The sequence below is a fragment of the Bombina bombina genome, chromosome 1 (genome assembly GCF_027579735.1).
Source record: "Bombina bombina isolate aBomBom1 chromosome 1, aBomBom1.pri, whole genome shotgun sequence".
NCBI lineage: Eukaryota > Metazoa > Chordata > Amphibia > Anura > Bombinatoridae > Bombina > Bombina bombina.
This window is the reverse complement of record NC_069499.1, coordinates 234,199,471-234,217,477: the sequence shown is the minus strand read 5'-3', so window position 1 is coordinate 234,217,477 and position 18,007 is coordinate 234,199,471. Positions and strand designations below refer to the sequence as shown.

The window sequence follows — 18,007 nt, the reverse complement described above, 5'->3', positions numbered from 1 at the left end:
TACCCCCTCCTCTCCCCCCTTTTAACAAGCACATGAAAGGCCCTCTATGTGCCTGGATTTAATGAGAGACACGCGACTCAACAATAAGCCCATATTGCAATCAGACAGGAGTTTTACTGGCACACGCCATGCCAGAGTCCTCCTACAGCAATATTAGTACGTGAAAACCTAGATCTACAAAAGTATATGAGGAATTGACATAACCCACTAGTGTAAGATTACATTATTGTTTGTTTGAAACACAAATTTATATATTAAACAACATATACATTTGACTGTTTTTAAGTAAAAGCTCCCTAACGTTTTAATAATATTTATATTTTCATCATGATTAAATATCCTATTACTGGAAAGAACAACATTATGCAATCTGAAAACAGAGACAAATCGTGCAAGTGCAATGGTTGCTGCTTGGAAATATAACTATGATTCTCCCTTTTAGGAAGCAGCTTGCTTTTAGGAAATATTCTCATATGAGTGTTGTAAATATCCCAACAGATGCTTGGCTTTGTCATAATCAGATAGGCTTGTTGGTGGTCGCTGCAGCAGCAGAAGGGTATTAATTCTGGGTATGAGTTCTCTTATGGAAGATGAAAGGGGGCGGGCCGTGTGTGACAGGCGCATAATGAGCTTTCAATAGAAAAGCAACACTATATAAGTAGCTTCTGGGACTACAAGTTCTCCATTTGCTGAGCGCGATACAGTAGTAGATGAACAATATCATAACCTCAGGCTTCAGATTAAAAGCGATTCAGGAGTTTAACATTATTGGTGGGACCTTTACTTCTGAAACAACTCCACAAAGTGGGATACTGTATGTGCTTCCAGAACGGCATGTTTAACCAGCTGGATTACACCTCTCTAGCTTTGTTGGTGCTCCAGACGACGTTTGTTTGCTATTTCATCCGCAAACCGTGATTTCGTTGAATATTTTTGTGGAGTATTATTTTTCTTTATTTTATTTTTTTTTAATATATTTTTTTATTTTTTCATTTTTAACAAATTATCGAAGGATTTCAGGATTAAGCTCCATTGTGGAAAATACTGATCAGTATCTACTGATCTACTGGGTTTGTTGGAAGCAGGGAAGAGATGAAGATGGAACCCAGGAGCATCTTTGGCATGACGTTACTATTAATAATTTTGCATCAGGTAATAGCCGTTGAAAGATTCTTTTTTCTGTACCTTGGTGGTCTGATGGGTTTTGTTGATTGAGTGATGGGAACTTATGTTGCCAGGGAGATCTGATTAGGGGTGTTGTGTATTTTTCCTCCAAGGTGTCTAGCTCCGGCGTCTTCCAGTTGGAGCTTCATGAGTTTATCAATAGCAACGGGATCTTGGCGAATGGCGAGTCGTGTTTGCCAAACTGCAGGACCTACTTCAAGATTTGCTTGAAACATTATCAGTCGGTGCCCTCTCCCGGATCCTGTACCTTCGGCAGTTTGGATACAACGGTTCTTGGATCCAACTCATTCAGCATTAAAAACGTTGACGGGTTTACCAACCCCATCAGGTTACCCTTCAACTTCTCATGGCCGGTGAGACTTTTACTTTTATCAATACTGAACCATTAGATTATTCTGCAGTGATAACAAATGCAACACTCGTTTGTATTAGCAGTGCTGGTCTAAGACTAAACTATGAATCCATTAGCTATTAAAGAGGGCTATGTGATACATTGGAGCCCCCTCTGACAGGGGTGTGCTGACTTCAGATGTCAGATAACATGCGCTGGTGTATTCTATTGAAAGAACGTCTTAATCATTATAATTATAGTAATGGCTTTGTGTGGATCATGTAAGAGGACACTGCACAGCCTATAGGTTAAGGAGCAAATGGTTTGTTATGTTTGCTTGTCTAGTCAAGGATGGGTCCATGAATTAATAACAAGCACGAAATATTTATGGGCAATAGTAAAGTAATCCATCCCTGTATATGTAAGGGAGCATATGTCAACAACTCAGTCTTTATTGTCGTTAACTACATCACCGCATACTATTAATCTTCTGTTAAAATTAACTTAAATAGCTTAATTTTTATTATGATTTGTGAAAAGTAAACAAGCACAGCTGTATTTAAAAAAACACAGTGAACTTGTTAACATTAGACATTTCAAAACTGTGAGTGTATATAAAAAATGTTTTGTGTGATCTGCATATAATACTATACTGCAGTATTATTTCTTTAGCATCATGTATTAAGTATGCTTTATGCTTTCTATTTCAGAAAACTTTTTCCCTGATTATCGAAGCTGTTCATTCTCCTACAGGTAAATACTTAATAACTACTGCAGCCACTAGGGGGCGGCAGTACTCCACAAAAGGAAAGCTAATTGGCAAAATTAAATTGTTAGGAGAAGTCTAAATAAACTGTACTGACCTTATTTTATTTATGTTTGTAAAATGATTTAAATGTTAACTTGAGCCTAAATCAAAAAGTAATTCCTTTAAAGATAGAAATCAGTTACTGCTTTGATATATATACATATTTTTTCATGTCCCCCCTACTTAATCTCCAACACAATTGCGTTTCCTCCAGTTTATTTTTGGCGTGGGAAAGAAATCCGCTCTTTGGTGAGAAAACTAAAAGTCTGCCAAATTGTCCTGACTGCCTTTTCCTGTATTTTACACCTTTTTCAAATTCCGCCCATTGGAAAAGAAATAATGACTTTTGGATGTTTTGCTGACATAAAGGAAGAGAATATTTCAACAAAACAATTCTCACATTCAACATTTTATACAAAGTGCAAGCTTATATGCCTTAATCATTATACGATATATGTGCATCCAATTATTTTATAACTACTTCATATTTTGAATTATTGTTTTTATATTATTTTTCTTATTTTAATATTGGCAGCTCACAGGTTTGCAAAAAAACAAACAAACCATGATCTGGGCTAAAATATACAATCAAAATTCTGAGTACTTTCCTATCAATATATTAAATACATTTTGGTTATATACCTGTGTTGAGCAAATTGTACTTGTGTGTAGCAAATTGCAAGACAATGACAGTCATAATAAACAATGAGAATGCTGTGTTTTGGTTGGTTGGCTCTTTTTAACATTTTTGCTCTTGTAATACTGTAAAGTACAACAGACTTATGTGTAACAGATCCAAGCACACAAAAATATCCCCTTGCATGACTAGTTTCTGTAAAATGAGGTGTTTGCAGCTGGTTCACCCTCAGATCATCACATCTTAAGACTTACTGCAAATATTTGTTATTACAAAATCAGCTGGTACATGAGTAGAAAAATTCCACACTGGAGTTTCGCACACAACTTCCTCAAAATGATTTGTAGTATTCTCTGCAATTTGTATAATTTACAGCGGTTATTTTATTTTCATTTGTTTACATGCTATTAACATTAAACTTTTTTTTATTTTTCAGCCAAAGGACCAAATTCAGAGGACATGCTGATTAGCAAATTTGCAATCCAGACACAGCTTAATGTGGGAGAAGAATGGTTACATGATGTCCAAACGTCAAGGTCACAAACTCAGTTGAGATATTCCTATAGAGTAGTTTGCAGTGAACACTATTACGGAGAAAGCTGCTCAAGGATTTGTAAGAGCCGCGATGATCATTTTGGGCATTATGTCTGTGAATCCGATGGCACGATAACCTGCCTGAAAGGATGGAAAGGAGAATACTGCTCTAAAGGTAAGTGTAAGATTTTGTTTTAATGTATATAAAAAAAAAAGATTACAAAATGTCTTTGAAACTCAAAATTGAACTCGATGAATTTACCTATCACAAAATACATATAAGAGTATTTTTACTTTCAATGAGTATTTAATGATGTGCCACAGTGACAAGTAATACTTACTATAATGATATATTTAATGGCACATACATAGTTATAACTCTGTATTGGGAGTTGTTAAATCGTTTATTTCTTTTTTAACTATAACTAAACAGTAGGTTGCCAAATAAACAATTTTGCTGTATACTCTGGCACCAAAAAGCAAATGTATTTGCCCATTATTTACCTAGCTCCAAATAAACACACACAGTTTAGCATCTTTTATGCTCTGGAACACCTGCCAGTTTGTGAAAATTGTCATTAATCCCATGATACATGTTCAATCTGTGTCTCATTCAGCTGTTCATTAACAAAACCAAACACAAATGAAAGGATGATATCCATAGCACAGAAAAAGAAATAGTTTGTGTGATCACACATTCTGCTCAAGGCTTTACAGTTGTAAGAAAAAAGAGAGCTTCCTAATTAGTCTAATGAAGTAGCAGTAATCATTTTGTGCAGAGTGCGATGTAGCACAATGTTTTATAAAAAGCATTCCTTTTCCACCTTAGCCCCTCTTTTAAGGGGATCATTTATGAGAGACAGACAACGTATAGGAACAAGATGCCCATTGTTTATAGTTCAATGGAAAATCATTTTTTTTTTACATAAAAGTTTGTATACAGCCATGTCCAGCATACTAAACAGAACAATACTGGACGTGAAATCCTGTTTTACAGATATTACAATCTAATCTGGTGTCTAGGGAAAAGGATGTGTCTTGGCAAAGGTCACACGGAGACCGGTCTGGTGGGGGTCTGACTCACACTAGCCATATAATATAGCAACCTCTTGCTTAAAGTGATGGTAAACTCAGAACAATTGCTCAATGAAATCAGATTTCAAATAAAAAAATAATATTAGTTTCATTCATCAAACACTTACTTTTGCATTCTAATGTTTTTTTTCTTTTCTAACTGCTACTATTCTAATGATCGCTCCGGCAGCCCCGACATTTACATTTTTATTTTTTTGGGGCTTGATTTCCGTCAGCCAATCAAATATCTGGCATTTTGGCATGTTTCTTGAAAAAAAAATATATGTTCTTCTGAGCAATCATAACGTCATTCTTAACATTAGCATTAGTTGAACGCATGACGTTATGAACGCTTGCGCAGAAGAATATATCTTTTTTTTTTTTTCAAGAAACATGCCAAAATGACAGATATTTGATTGGCTGAAGGAAAACAAGTCCAAAAAAAAAGATAAAGATTAAATGTCGGGGCTGCTGGAGCAATCATTAGAATAGTAGCAGTTAGAAAAGAAAAACGCTGGAATTCAAAAGTGTTTGATTAATGAAACTAATATTATTCTATTTGAAATCTGATTTGATTGAGCAATCGTTCTAAGTTTACCATCACTGTAAATATAAAGCATTTCTATGAGTCTTTTTAAAGGGACGGTATACTATAAAATTAACATTGTATTACCTTATATCCTCTATAACCCACTGGGAGTGTATTTGCTTCTACTGGCTGTGTTTACACAGCTTGGCTTTTAGGCCAAAAACTTTCATGATGGGTGGGGATACCACAGGCTAAATAAACTATTTCAAATGCCAATATAAGGCTAATGGAGATACCTGTAACCAATTTAATAAACTCAGGTAAAGTGGATCATTGGAAACACAATTAAGGGGAGAACATTTTTGAGTAAACTGTCGCTTTAAATATTTAGGGATCTCCACAATTCTGTCTTAGCCACCTAGGAATTTTCATTTAAATATAATAATTTGTTTAGGCCCCTATGTTACTGCTGGTTACTTAAAGGGACATTAAACACCTTTAGCTTTTATGTAAAAATTGTGCTTGCCCCAATCTTCCCAAAGAGAAAAAAAGTGAAACAGCTGTAAACCAGGTTTTCAAACCAGCTATTTAATTTGCAGAATTTGCTATTGGACTTCCCTAGAAAGCTTGGGACAAGAACAATTTATATGAAAGCAAAGGGTTTAATGTCCTTTTAATATACAGACCTTTCCTAGCTGTCTTTCTTAAAATCTATAACTTTCGAAGTAACCTACAACATACTCTACTTTCTTAATTGATATTCGGGGCTAATTGCTTAAGCTATGTATAACTCAAATCTATGTACAGCGTTTTTAGTAGTTCTTTGTTTGTTGACCAGATACATACCCTGTCCTTGCTAATGTTCATTAAAAAGAGCATGTTTTTATATATAGTGTACTATTATGCTTCATGATGTTTCTTTTAAAATAATTTGGTATCACTTATGAAGCACAAAGAACTTTGCATACGCATGTATCACTTCTGTTAGTGGCTTTTGATTGCTTTGTCGCCAAACACTGGTATAAATTCACATTCTTAGTGTTTGTGCTAGTTTAAACGATCTGTGGGGAAAGCCCACTGGCCTTTACATTATGTATGGAATTAGCTCTGAAACTGGTGTCTAGGATATGTGAATGTGTCTGTGACGTTATACGTAATTATTTATCGAATACTCGTAGTATATTTTTATTTTTTTTCATATAGTTTTCTAGTATTTTCAAGCTGGAAACCACACATGGAGTTGATTGGTTGGTTTATCCCCTCACAGTAAACAAACACACGAGGAATGGCACGCGCGGCTCTAGAAATAGGCGCCAAAATAGAGGCGTGGGCGGTCTTCCAGCGTGCTGCACGAGCTACATTTTGTGACGCGGGTTGTCAATATTATCCACCCCGGGGTCAAGTGCAGCAGCTGCGCGCGATCCTTCTCCACGGTGGCGGACTTGTGCCGCGCGCCACGCGCTGTTATTGTTGTAGTTGGCTTTAGCCCGAGGGGATGAAGCTGCCTAACAGCTGTAGCGATGAGGGGAGGGTTTCGGTGGCTTAAACCAGTAGCAGCTGTTATCTCATTGAGATGGGGTGGGAGGGATAAAATGCCTTGTTCAGAGGCAACCAGGCATTAAACGAGGCCCTTGTAAGCGTGCAAAATCAATGTCACACGAGCACAGTATGGTAAAAGAGTGGTAAATTAACTGGCTGCTTGCTTCAATTTAACAGATTTGCTTTATGTTGGGAGGGGTGAAATAGGACATCCCCTTTACATTTTTTTTCTTGCACAAAAAGAACGTTTTACTACAAATATACCTCGTATGCAGACGGTAGTGATTTTAAGTCTGATTTATACAGAGACAAAAATAGGTATTTAAGAGGGCAAACAAATGAAAATAATGTTAGGACAGTATGTTAAACAGATATAAAAGGAAAGACTGGGCATAAGTAGCATCTGGTCCGTAAAAAGAAAATCCACATTCAAATGCATTTCTGTATTAATGAATAAATGTATTTCCCATGAGACAATATCTAGAGGGCTGGCTAAATCCAAAGTTTAATATGCAATGTGACCATTAAATAGTCAATTTAATGTACAAGTTACATTGGATTTGTGAAACTTGTGGTCCATTTGATATGTGTTGATTTGTTAGCCCTACCTAAAGATAAAGGATGCAGAATTCCGAAAAAGCTGAAATCTCTACATAAGTATGTGCATTGTGTTATAATAATAATAAAAAATCTATAAATAAATGAACACACATTTCCATTTTAAAAGCTTGGCTTCGTTTTCAGCAAATAAGAATTCCATAATGGCAACAGTGTCAATTTTAATGTATGAATCATATTTAGACAATAGTTTTCTATATACATGTACATACTTCAATATTGATCAACAACCTATTTTTTTAAGATCAGTCTATGTAATGTAAATTACACTATTCTCTTTTTGTTTTGTATCTCTATTGAGCAAGTATTGGACAGTATGTACTGAAATGTTAATAAGGATATAAACTTTGATCTTTCATGCAAACACTGATCTCAAAGCTCAGTGAAAAATAGCCTGATGTTATTACCATGCTTCTAGCTGGTTCTTTTAGCAGTTGTCTACATGCAACTAGTTCTGTCCTGTATGAGTTGCTCATGCCTTTGTATATATAACAACACAGAATGGGTCTGTGCAATATTTCCATGAGGCCTAACTAATTATTGTTTTCAACAGCAATCTGTTTAGATGGGTGCAGTGAGGAAAATGGATATTGCAACAACCCAGGAGAGTGCACGTAAGTAGGAATTTAAGCCTTGTTCAATAATAATTTTATTTAAAATTCATCGTTAAGGATAAAAAGTCAGAAGTATTTGCAAGGAAATTAAATTATATAATTTGTTTTAGCATGATCGTAATGTAGTGAAGTGTAAATCAGATTTAGTAAAACCACAAAAGTACAGACTGTTATATTTAATCTTTTGTTTTTTTGTAAATCCTAACAAAGAACTGGCTAAGTAGCAGGAAAGTGACTAACTGCTTTACAGTGTCCAAATAATGCTGAGAAAATTCTATAGCCCCATCAGACATCATCCTGTTGCCTTCCTGATCAGCATTATTTGTACTTTAGTTTATCACAGATACATATATTTCAATGTCAGATGGAGGGTGGGTCATATTCAGTACAGAGGATACAAATTATATTCTTGTGGCAAGTAATTTGTAAATTCATCTTTTCCAGGTGTCGTCCTGGTTGGCAAGGTCGTTTCTGCAATGAGTGCATTCCCCATATCGGGTGCCGACATGGGACATGCCAAGCACAGTGGCAATGTATCTGTGATGAGGGCTGGGGTGGCCTTTTCTGTGACCAAGGTAATTTTGTACATAACTATTTGTCACTGGACATCTGTTTAGTTACAATGTAATAAAACTAGGTTATTTTTTTTTACCAAGCTTATATGATGTCATAATACTTTCAATTTATAAATTATTTAGCAGTATACAAGTTCCACACTCCCTAGACAAGCTTACAAGCAAATTTAGTAACCCGTGTTACTGCAGATCAATAGTTTATTTAGGTAATTTGCAGCATTTTGAAGAAAAACAATTAATTAATTTGCTTTTTGGCCTCTTTAGGGAATGTGAGACACGCACGTTACAAGAAAGAAAGATATGTTTAATATACTATTAATATGACAGATTATTTTATCTGCCTTCTAAATGACAGCCATCAAATAAATATGTATGTCTATGTGTGTATATAGCTAGACATACATAATTATGTAGTTTTAGCATTTATTTATAATAATAACCATGAACAGATTTCCCTATGCAAATACGTTTCTAATTAATCTCTTTTTATCAAAATAACAACATTGTTTTGATTGACCCAAATATTCATTTCATTTAAATGTAAAACTCAATCTTTGCTATCCTTTACAGACTTAAACTATTGCACCCACCATAAACCTTGTAAAAATGGAGCCACTTGCATGAATACAGGACAGGGCAGCTACACTTGCTCGTGCAAGCCTGGTTTTAGTGGAGTCAATTGTGAAGACAAAATCAGCGAATGCGACAGCAACCCTTGTAGAAATGGTGGCAGCTGCACGGTAAGAATAATATTTATACTAAATAAATAAATTAACCCTGCAAGCAATCAATATATTTCCAAAATAAAAATAGATACCTTCCTCTTTTGACTATGTATTCAATAAACTTACATTTCCAAGTTCACAAGGTAGAAGTGTGGCAGCTTTTTTTTTTAGACAACTGCACCCACCCAGTCCTTTTTTTCTGAATGAAGCCACAAAAGGTTATATTGCTTTAGTTTCTAATCATAAGCTGTTTACTATTTTCTGTACACCATATTTGAGTGGTTTGTTATTCTACAGAAGTTCCTGTTTTTCCTGTCCTGCATTGCAAAATTTTCCAAACTAGGTCCCCTCCCTCTTTTAGTTGTTTCCACCATAAACATTTAGATGAATAACTTCTGTGTACATTTTATCTTTTTATCAACCAGTGGGCAACCAATCTTTAAAACCCAGTTTTACTTAGACATGCCCTGAATGTTAGCTTCAAAATAATCAGCTTCAGTTTCACTAGTTTTTACCATGGAAAAGTAAAAAAATATTGTATGTGTGTATATATATATATATATATATATATATATAATGTTCAAAAGGTGCCTCTTTATACGCATGAGATTAATTTTAGAGTTTACTGTTACTTTTATTTTAAAGTTAGTGTTTTTCGCTTCACCGCTTCCTTATATACCCTATCCAGACATTTTGGTTAATCTTTTTTCCCCCCGTTGTTTTTAGGATACAGAAAATGGCTATGTTTGTCAGTGTCCTCAAGGATATTATGGAATCCATTGTGAAAACAGTGTGTTAAATTGTGCTGACTCTCCATGCTTCAATGGTGGTACTTGCAGAGAAAGAGAACCAGGCGGCAGTTATACCTGTCTTTGTACACTTGGTTTTACAGGATCAAACTGCGAGAAGAAAGTAGACAGATGCACTACAAACCCTTGTCTGAATGGTATGTTGTTAATCAAGTCTTATCACCTTTTATGCTACATATTACCAGTATATAAAATAAAATTTGATTTTACCTTTTCATTGTAATTTCCCCATAAGAATAATTCCTAAATAGAACCATCTGTAACAATTAAAGGGACCTCATTTTCTTCAACAATAGAATTTTGTTAAGCAGCTGAGGAGTAAGCTCCAAAAGGCAAAAAGACTCACCTCTCAAAATTAACCTCTCTCTTTGTTTGAGAACGCTAAAGGCACATCTGCCTGTGGCTGTTTCCACTGCAAAACTCCCAATGTTAAACACTTGCTCCAGGCATGAAGGGGTTAAAGCATGTAAATGATAAAAATATAAACATACATACATTGCAAACGTAAAGGGCATTTTTTTTTTAAATGTCTTATTGTCCACAATATATTGTATAGTCAAACTTATCTGAAAGCCATTAAAACGTATTTTTTTAACCTACGAAGCAACTGTTCAATTTCTTATACATTCATTATCTAGACTGACAGGTAACAGCATTATTTGATACATCTTGCAGTGTGTAGGAATAATCGGTTGAATTTGTATTCCCTTTTCCAGGTGGTCAGTGTTTTGACCTTGGTTACACGCAAGTTTGTCGGTGTCGTTCTGGTTTTTCAGGCCCAACTTGTGCGATTAATATAAATGACTGTGCAAGAAACCCATGTTCGAATGGTGGAACATGCTATTATTTAAACAACGACTACTACTGCAAATGTCCCCTGGGTTTCAATGGAAAGAGTTGTGAAGTGAACGCCAGAGACCCACAATGCACATTAAAGCCTTGCAAGAATGGTGGAACATGTAGGATGGGTCCATATGACAGTTTTGTCTGTGAATGTCCCTCTGGATTCTTGGGTGACCAGTGTGAGTCTTACATTGGGACTCAGAAAGGACTATCAATCCCTTGGATAGCTATAATTATGGGTATTGGTTTGGTACTTCTCCTGGTTCTCATCTTTATGATTATAATGATATGGTGTTTGCGGAAAAAGCCTATGCAGGACAGTAAAACAATGAACAATATGTCTGATTTCCAGAAAGATAACCTTATCTCTGCATCACAGCTTAAGAATGTAAACAAGAAAATGGATTTGGAGGTGGACTGTGGTCTGGAGAAATCAAATTATAAACTGAAAAACCACACGATAGACAGTAACCTAACAAATGGTTTAATAAGTGGTGTTAGCTGTGGTATAGGAAAAGACAGTAAATACCACAATCGAGAAAAGTGTTTAGAAGATGAGAAATTTCCTCTTCGTTTACACAGGTAAGACATTACTCACATGCACCATAACTAATGTCTTACAATTTTTTTGCTTGTTCTCAAATCTCTGTGTAGAAATTCATTCACTTCTTTAAAAAAAAAAAAACACAACTGTCAGGGTGTGTTGTAATCCAAACAATACTTTAAAAACAATGGTAACTCACTGCTCTTCATACAAAATATAGTAGTTTATTAAATCAAAATAGTGGTGCTTCATGGTAAAAATAGAAAGTTGTTTTGTATATTTTTACCTCATAAAGTCACTATTTACATTTTTGTTATATTTTGTATGAAGACCAGCAATGAGTACCTGTCCTTTTTTAACCCTTCAAGAACCAGGCATTTCAGACAAAACGTTGCCCAAAAGACTAGAGATTCTTTAGCTTTTTGCCATCACTCCATTTAAACAAAAATATAGCTTTGGTTGTTTTTTTTTTAATTTACCTATAAAAACTATATATATTTTTATATATATATATATATATATATATATATATATATATATATATATATATATATATATATATATTAGACAGTCCAAGGTATTGATCTAGGCCCATTTTGGTATATTTCATGCTACTGTTTCGCTGCCAAGTGTGGTCATATAAAAAAATGTTAACTTTTTCACAAACTTTGGAGTTCTCACTGAAATTATTTACATACCATGTATGCAGTCATAACACAAATGGATGGAAAAGCTACTCTGGCATCCCCTTTGTTCAGAAATAGCAGACATGCATGGCTTTGCCATTGCTTTTTGGTAATAAGAAGGCAGCTAATTGAAGCTGTGCACCACACTTCTGAAATTCCTGGCAGTGAAGGGGTTAATCAGGGGACTTGTATCGTTAAAGGGACACTGTACCCAAAAATTTTCTTTCATGATTCAGATTGAGCATGAAATTTTAAGCAACTTTCTAATTTACTCCTATTATCAAATTTTCTTCATTCTCTTGGTATCTTTATTTGAAATGCAAGAATGTAAGTTTAGATGCCGGCCCATTTTTGGTGAACAACCTGGGTTGTCCTTGCTGATTGGTGAATAAATTCATCCACCAATAAAAAAGTGCTGTCCAGAGGACTGAAACCAAAAAAAAGCTTAGTTGCCTTCTTTTTCAAATAATGATAGCAAGAGAACGAAGAAAAATTGATAATAGGCGTAAATTAGAAAGTTGCTTAAAATTGCATGTTCTTTCTGAATTACAAAATAAAAAAAATTTGGTACAGTGTCCCTTTAAATTTACATGTAGTGTAGAGATTACCCTCCCACCTAATACCTCCCACCACCTATCTGATCTCTGGTAAACAGGTCTCCGTCACTCCCCCGCTGGTCACCACAATTTTAGGTACTGGCTCTCTAACCCTCCCCTCTCTAACTAGTGTCCGCCATCTTAGGTACTGGCAGCTGTCTGTATACATTTATATGTTGTTGTTTTGGTTTTTTCAAATAAACATTTTTCTGTAATGTATCTCTCCTGCTCTCGGTGGAAATAATTTTTCTGCAGTGTAGTAGTTCCACCCCCCTCCAGCAATGGGCTGCCCACCTGCCTTCGTTCTGACCCTCTTACACCACCAATAATCGGCACCACTGCTACCCGATGCAGAGAGGAACACAGAGTGTCTCTCTCTGCATCGGTTTCTCTGTACTGCTATTTCTGCACTGCTTCACTCTTGGGGCATGCAGAAATAGCGCACTCTCGCAACTGTTAGTGAGATTGCGGCAGAAAGAGGCCCAGGATAGCAGCGCTGGTCCTTTAAGGGCTAAACGATGATGCTGGTCAATAAGGGGTTAAAGTAATACACAGATATATTAGCCATTAGATCTTAAAATCTGAAATCCTCTGGCTGACTTCTGTTTTATCCTTCCATACATACATGCACTGCTATTTTTTTTATTAATTTTCGTGTGTCTTTTAATTTGCAGTGAAAAACCTTGCAGTGAAAAACCAGAGTGTAGAATATCAACGATATGTTCCCCAAGAGATTCAATGTACCAGTCAATTTATGTGATAGCAGAGGAACGGAACGAATGTGTGATAGCTACAGAGGTAAGAACATAGTTACTGGAAACAACCTTCTGTATAGGGTTTCCACACAATCTGATACTTTTCCTTGTGCTAGAGATAATGAGAGATTACTGAGCAGACGCTCCTTATGAATAGAAAAACACAGTATATCCTGAAGCCTGTGTAGTGCTGAAAGGGACAGCAGCAGTACATTTCTCTTGAGTGGGAATGTATTTTATTTATTTTTTTAGTACATTTAGGGCCAGATTACGATATCTGGTTTACCTCAGCTGTTTGCGCTCGTCGGATGTAGGGCTCATATTACAAGTTGAAAGTAAACTTGATCGTTTTAGCGCAATTGAAATTAACGAGCGTCAGGATATTGCAACCTCAGAGCTCTGGTTAACTGTTTCCCAAAAGAAGTGTCACAAAACACATCAAAAATAGATTTAAAAGTACGGTTACACTCATAACACTATCTTATAAAAAAATAAATAAAATAAATGTTGCACAAAAAAATGATAAGGTCTCAAAGATACGAGGTCTCAAGGAAAAAAAGTCTGCAAAGGGCTTTAACATAGAGATATATACATGTCTTTTATATATATATATATATATATATTAATATTTCCATATCTGGTTAGCGTATTTAAGAATATGCGATCGGGTTTGCGCACGAGTAGGGTGTTCAGGTTTTCCCCCCCACTTTTCTTGCTTCATTGACTTCTATGGGGAAATACATTAATGCGGTTGCAATATTCTAACTGACTTTTTGCACGCATTGCATTAACTTTTTACTTTCAACTTGTAATACAAGCACTACCCAAAGCGAGCAAAAAGCTTACTTCTAGTGGAGTTAGCACAAGAGCGGTAAATACCGCTCCACTTGTAATCTGGCCCTTAAAGGGATAGTAAACCCCAAAAATTGTCTTTTATGATTCAGATAGAACATACCATTTTAAACAACTTTCCAATTTAATTCTATTATCAAATTTTCTTCATTCTCTTGTTATCCTTTGCTGAAGGGACAGCATTGCACTACTGCCAGTAAGCTGAAAATATCTATTTATCCAATCACAAGAGACAAATGTGTGCAGGCACCAATTAGCAGCAGCTCCCACTAGTGTATATGTGCGTATTTATTTTTTAACAAGGGATTCTAAGAGAACGAAGCACATTTGAAAATAGAAGTGAATTTAAAAGTGTCTTAAAATGACATGCTCTATCTGAATCATGCAAGTTTAATTTTGACTTTCCTATCCCTTTAATGTTTAGTAAAAAGCCAAGTTGTCTTCTCACCAATACATTTAGTTTAGATTGTAAACTACAAATACTTTTAGTTAAAGGGATATGAAACCCAATTTCTTTTCTTTCAAGATTTAGAAAGAGCATACAATTATAAACAACTTTCTAATTTACGTCTATTATCTATTTTGCTTCATTCTCTTGATATTCTTTGCCGAAAAGCATATCTAGATATGCTTAGTAGCTGCTGATTGGTAGCTGCACATAGATGCCTCCTGTGATTGGTTCACTGTGTGCATTGCTATTTCTTCATTAAAGTATATCTAAAGAATAAAGCAAATTAGGTAATAGAAATAAATTGGAATGTTGTTTAAAATTATATTCTCTACCTTAATCATGAAAGAAAATGTTTGGGTCTAGTGTCCCTTTTAATATTGTTTGAATTTGATACATCATTTTATGTTTGACTTCTTTTTCCCCCCACATAGTGTGTTCTAAATAGTTTGTTTCCTGGAATAGTTCAGGGGTTGCAATTATTTTTTATTTATTTATAGGAAATAAAAATGATTGTGAGCAGATTGTAGACTTGGATAACTGTATGTAGAACCCTGCAGGAAGAAATAACAAATTAGGATCCATGAACTTATTATGGGAATTTAACCCTTAACATCGAGTACATAGATATGTTTTGTCAGTGTTTAGCAACCCCTGATGAGTAGTAGATTAGCCAGTCTAGATTAAGACTGATGTAATAAAGACAAAAGTTTAATTGCAAATTGCCTGTTTCTCATATTTTTTTTGTTCTTTCAGGTATAAAACTTTATTTGGTTATCCAGGTGTGCAACTTGCAAGCTATCTCAAACAGCCTAGTCAAGAGGCTCTCACTCCATGTAGCTGTGTTGTTTACAATTCAGGACTTTGCTGGACTGGAGGTGATTAGTATCACGTACAACTTGCTGCTTTCAGAAGATCGAATAAACTGAGCTGAAGGGACAGACTGTGAACTTGCAAAAATCAGATGCAATAGACTTCATTCTTTAGCTCTGCATTTTAGAAACTTGATCAACTGAATGTAACAAAACTGGAAGAAAATCAAAAACGAAGTGAAAATTTCACATTAAAGACTTTTATTATTTTAAGCTACTCTTCAAGTGTCCTTTAAAATTGCATTCCATATTGTTAAGTTGAAGTGTCATGTGCTGACAGCAATGGATGTTCGCAATTAATGCCATGGATCATATGCATCAGGAAGGGGAATTGGATATGTTTGCTATGCAGAATTATTAGCTATCGAGATCTCGGTTTTGTCCTCCTGAGTTTAGAAGTGCCTAAAGCATGTCCAATAGTCTGTAGTAGGTTGGCTGGTGTTCACTGCTTTCCCATGTAATACCTTAACAGTATTAAGCTAAGGATATTTATTGAATCATCATGACCATGTTAGTTTAGTTACAGAGGAAAGGTTGTGGGATAGACTGTTCTAAAGTGACAACTGGACATTATTGCATGTAAAGAGATTGGTAATCGAAATACATGGGCATTATATGCTTGTGATCATCCTTGGCCAGCAACCATTAGTCAAAGCCTTATATTGCGTAATAAGTCAATCAAGTTGGCCACCTTTAATATTTCATTTTGCACTACTGACAATTATCACTAGATATTCATTTTCTACTGAAAAAAACTGGCAACATTTCTGTTAATTACAGCCTTAATATTGGATGAAAGCCTCAAAATAGCTAACATCAACTGAACTGTTATAAACGTTAGAATCCAAAAATCTATGTCTGTTTCTATTTATATGTAATAATGTTCTAATTATTTCCCAGAATGCAATTCTAATGAAGTTATTTTTGATGTATTCATAATAAGGGGTTTTAAGCAATTTCCTGTCCTACAGCACAAGATTCAAAAACTGAAAGATGTCATTATCAGTAATATTTTATATAAAGTGGAATATTCTTGCTGAAACTGAACTTACTACATCCATTGAATGTAAATATTTTTTGGCTTCCTAAATTATTTTATGGTTTTAGAGATGAAGCTAGACATTCCATTTGCCACACAAGGCTTTAAATGACTTTCAGAAATGTTTAAATACTGAAAATAGAGTAGCAATAATGAGTGCTATTTAATCAAATAGAAACAGTGACATGTTCTTACAAAAAGAAAAGCTGGAGTTCTTGTGAATTTAACTTTTATATTATGGCACATTCATTTACTGTCTAAGCAATGGAAAAAAAGAAAAGTTAAATTCTGCCGTTTTATCTAACATTTATATGCCAGGCCTCCCATCAAACAGATTTTTTTAAAAAAAGACTATGAAATTCAATAATAAATGTTATTTTGTTGTTGTTGTGGCTTTTTGTCATTTTGAAACCTTGCATTTCAATAATTTAACTAAAATTCAAGAAGCACTGAACTTTTTACATTTTATAGAGTTGTTTGTATATAGTGTATATTTATAATCAAACAAATGTAAATATGTTTATTTCTTCTTATGTCATGTTTTTACTGTGCTAGCAACACAGTTTGAATTTTATTTTTATTTTCAAACAATGAAAACAAAATCTCCCTCATACCTTGTGTAGTTGTATTTATTTTTTAATGCTGCCAGAAATAATGGTATATGAACAGACTGTGGCATGTTATACACATGGGGGGGGGGGTATTACATTGGAATACGATTGAGTGAAATAGCTGTTGATGGTTTAGGATTATTCTCCTATACCGATAATGCACAAAGTAGCTTTCCAAATCTTTCCAGATTACCTTTGGTGCATTACAATAAAAAGCAATCTGCCAAACGATCAATACAATCTTATAGCATTAATGTGACATTAAACGGCTGAGTACAAATACAGAAGCAAGGTTACTACTCACCATACTATTGGTTTTTCCTTCTGAGCTTGCAACTCTCTTCAAAGCCCTTCTCTTATTTTAACTCATTACAGGTGCCAGTGGGTGAAGCTCTGCTTCTTCATAGTGAATGCCACCATCTTGGAGCATTGCATCCTGTGAGAGAAGCTATATGCATTCACAGATCAGTGTTGATAATGGCTTTTTGACAGCTGTACTGTGCACTTCGGGTGAAGTTGCATAATAGAAAGCTTAATTTTTTTATTTTTTTTTACACAGTTTAAGTTACACAACAACGGAATACATAGAGCAAGGAAGGCACTGCATAAATGTACGGCTCCTGCTTTGTATCATGCAGGCTAAACTGAACTGCACATATCAAAAAGACATCGTCACTGATTTCTGTGCACCACATTTCATAGAGTGCTAGAATACCTAAGCTCCAAGATGGCTGCGCCCAGTGTGAAGATGCAGAGCTTCACTAACCTGCAATAAAATAACCG

General features: G+C 35.1%; 1 protein-coding gene across 1 annotated transcript; it reads left to right on the top strand.

Annotated features, from left to right (window-relative positions):
- The first annotated feature begins 701 nt into the window (after positions 1 to 701).
- Positions 702 to 17,224, top strand: DLL4 (delta like canonical Notch ligand 4). Its single transcript, XM_053697874.1, has 11 exons — positions 702 to 1,152; positions 1,278 to 1,538; positions 2,227 to 2,269; positions 3,398 to 3,670; positions 7,809 to 7,869; positions 8,314 to 8,444; positions 9,015 to 9,184; positions 9,896 to 10,115; positions 10,695 to 11,403; positions 13,322 to 13,445; positions 15,459 to 17,224. Exons 1-11 carry the CDS (start codon positions 1,093 to 1,095, stop codon positions 15,462 to 15,464), a joined length of 2,058 nt encoding a protein of 685 aa, XP_053553849.1. The 5' UTR covers positions 702 to 1,092; the 3' UTR covers positions 15,465 to 17,224.
- Positions 17,225 to 18,007: the final 783 nt, after the last annotated feature.

What these genes read in the sequence shown, in the direction of transcription:
- DLL4 (XM_053697874.1), top strand. Translation starts at nt 1,093, where the DNA reads ATGAAGATGGAACCCAGGAGCATCTTTGGCATGACGTTACTATTAATA. An exon ending in CCTTCAACTTCTCATGGCCG is followed by an intron (nt 1,539 to 2,226) that starts GTGAGACTTTTA and finishes TTTCTATTTCAG; the next exon opens with AAAACTTTTTCCCTGATTAT. An exon ending in TGGCCTTTTCTGTGACCAAG is followed by an intron (nt 8,445 to 9,014) that starts GTAATTTTGTAC and finishes TATCCTTTACAG; the next exon opens with ACTTAAACTATTGCACCCAC.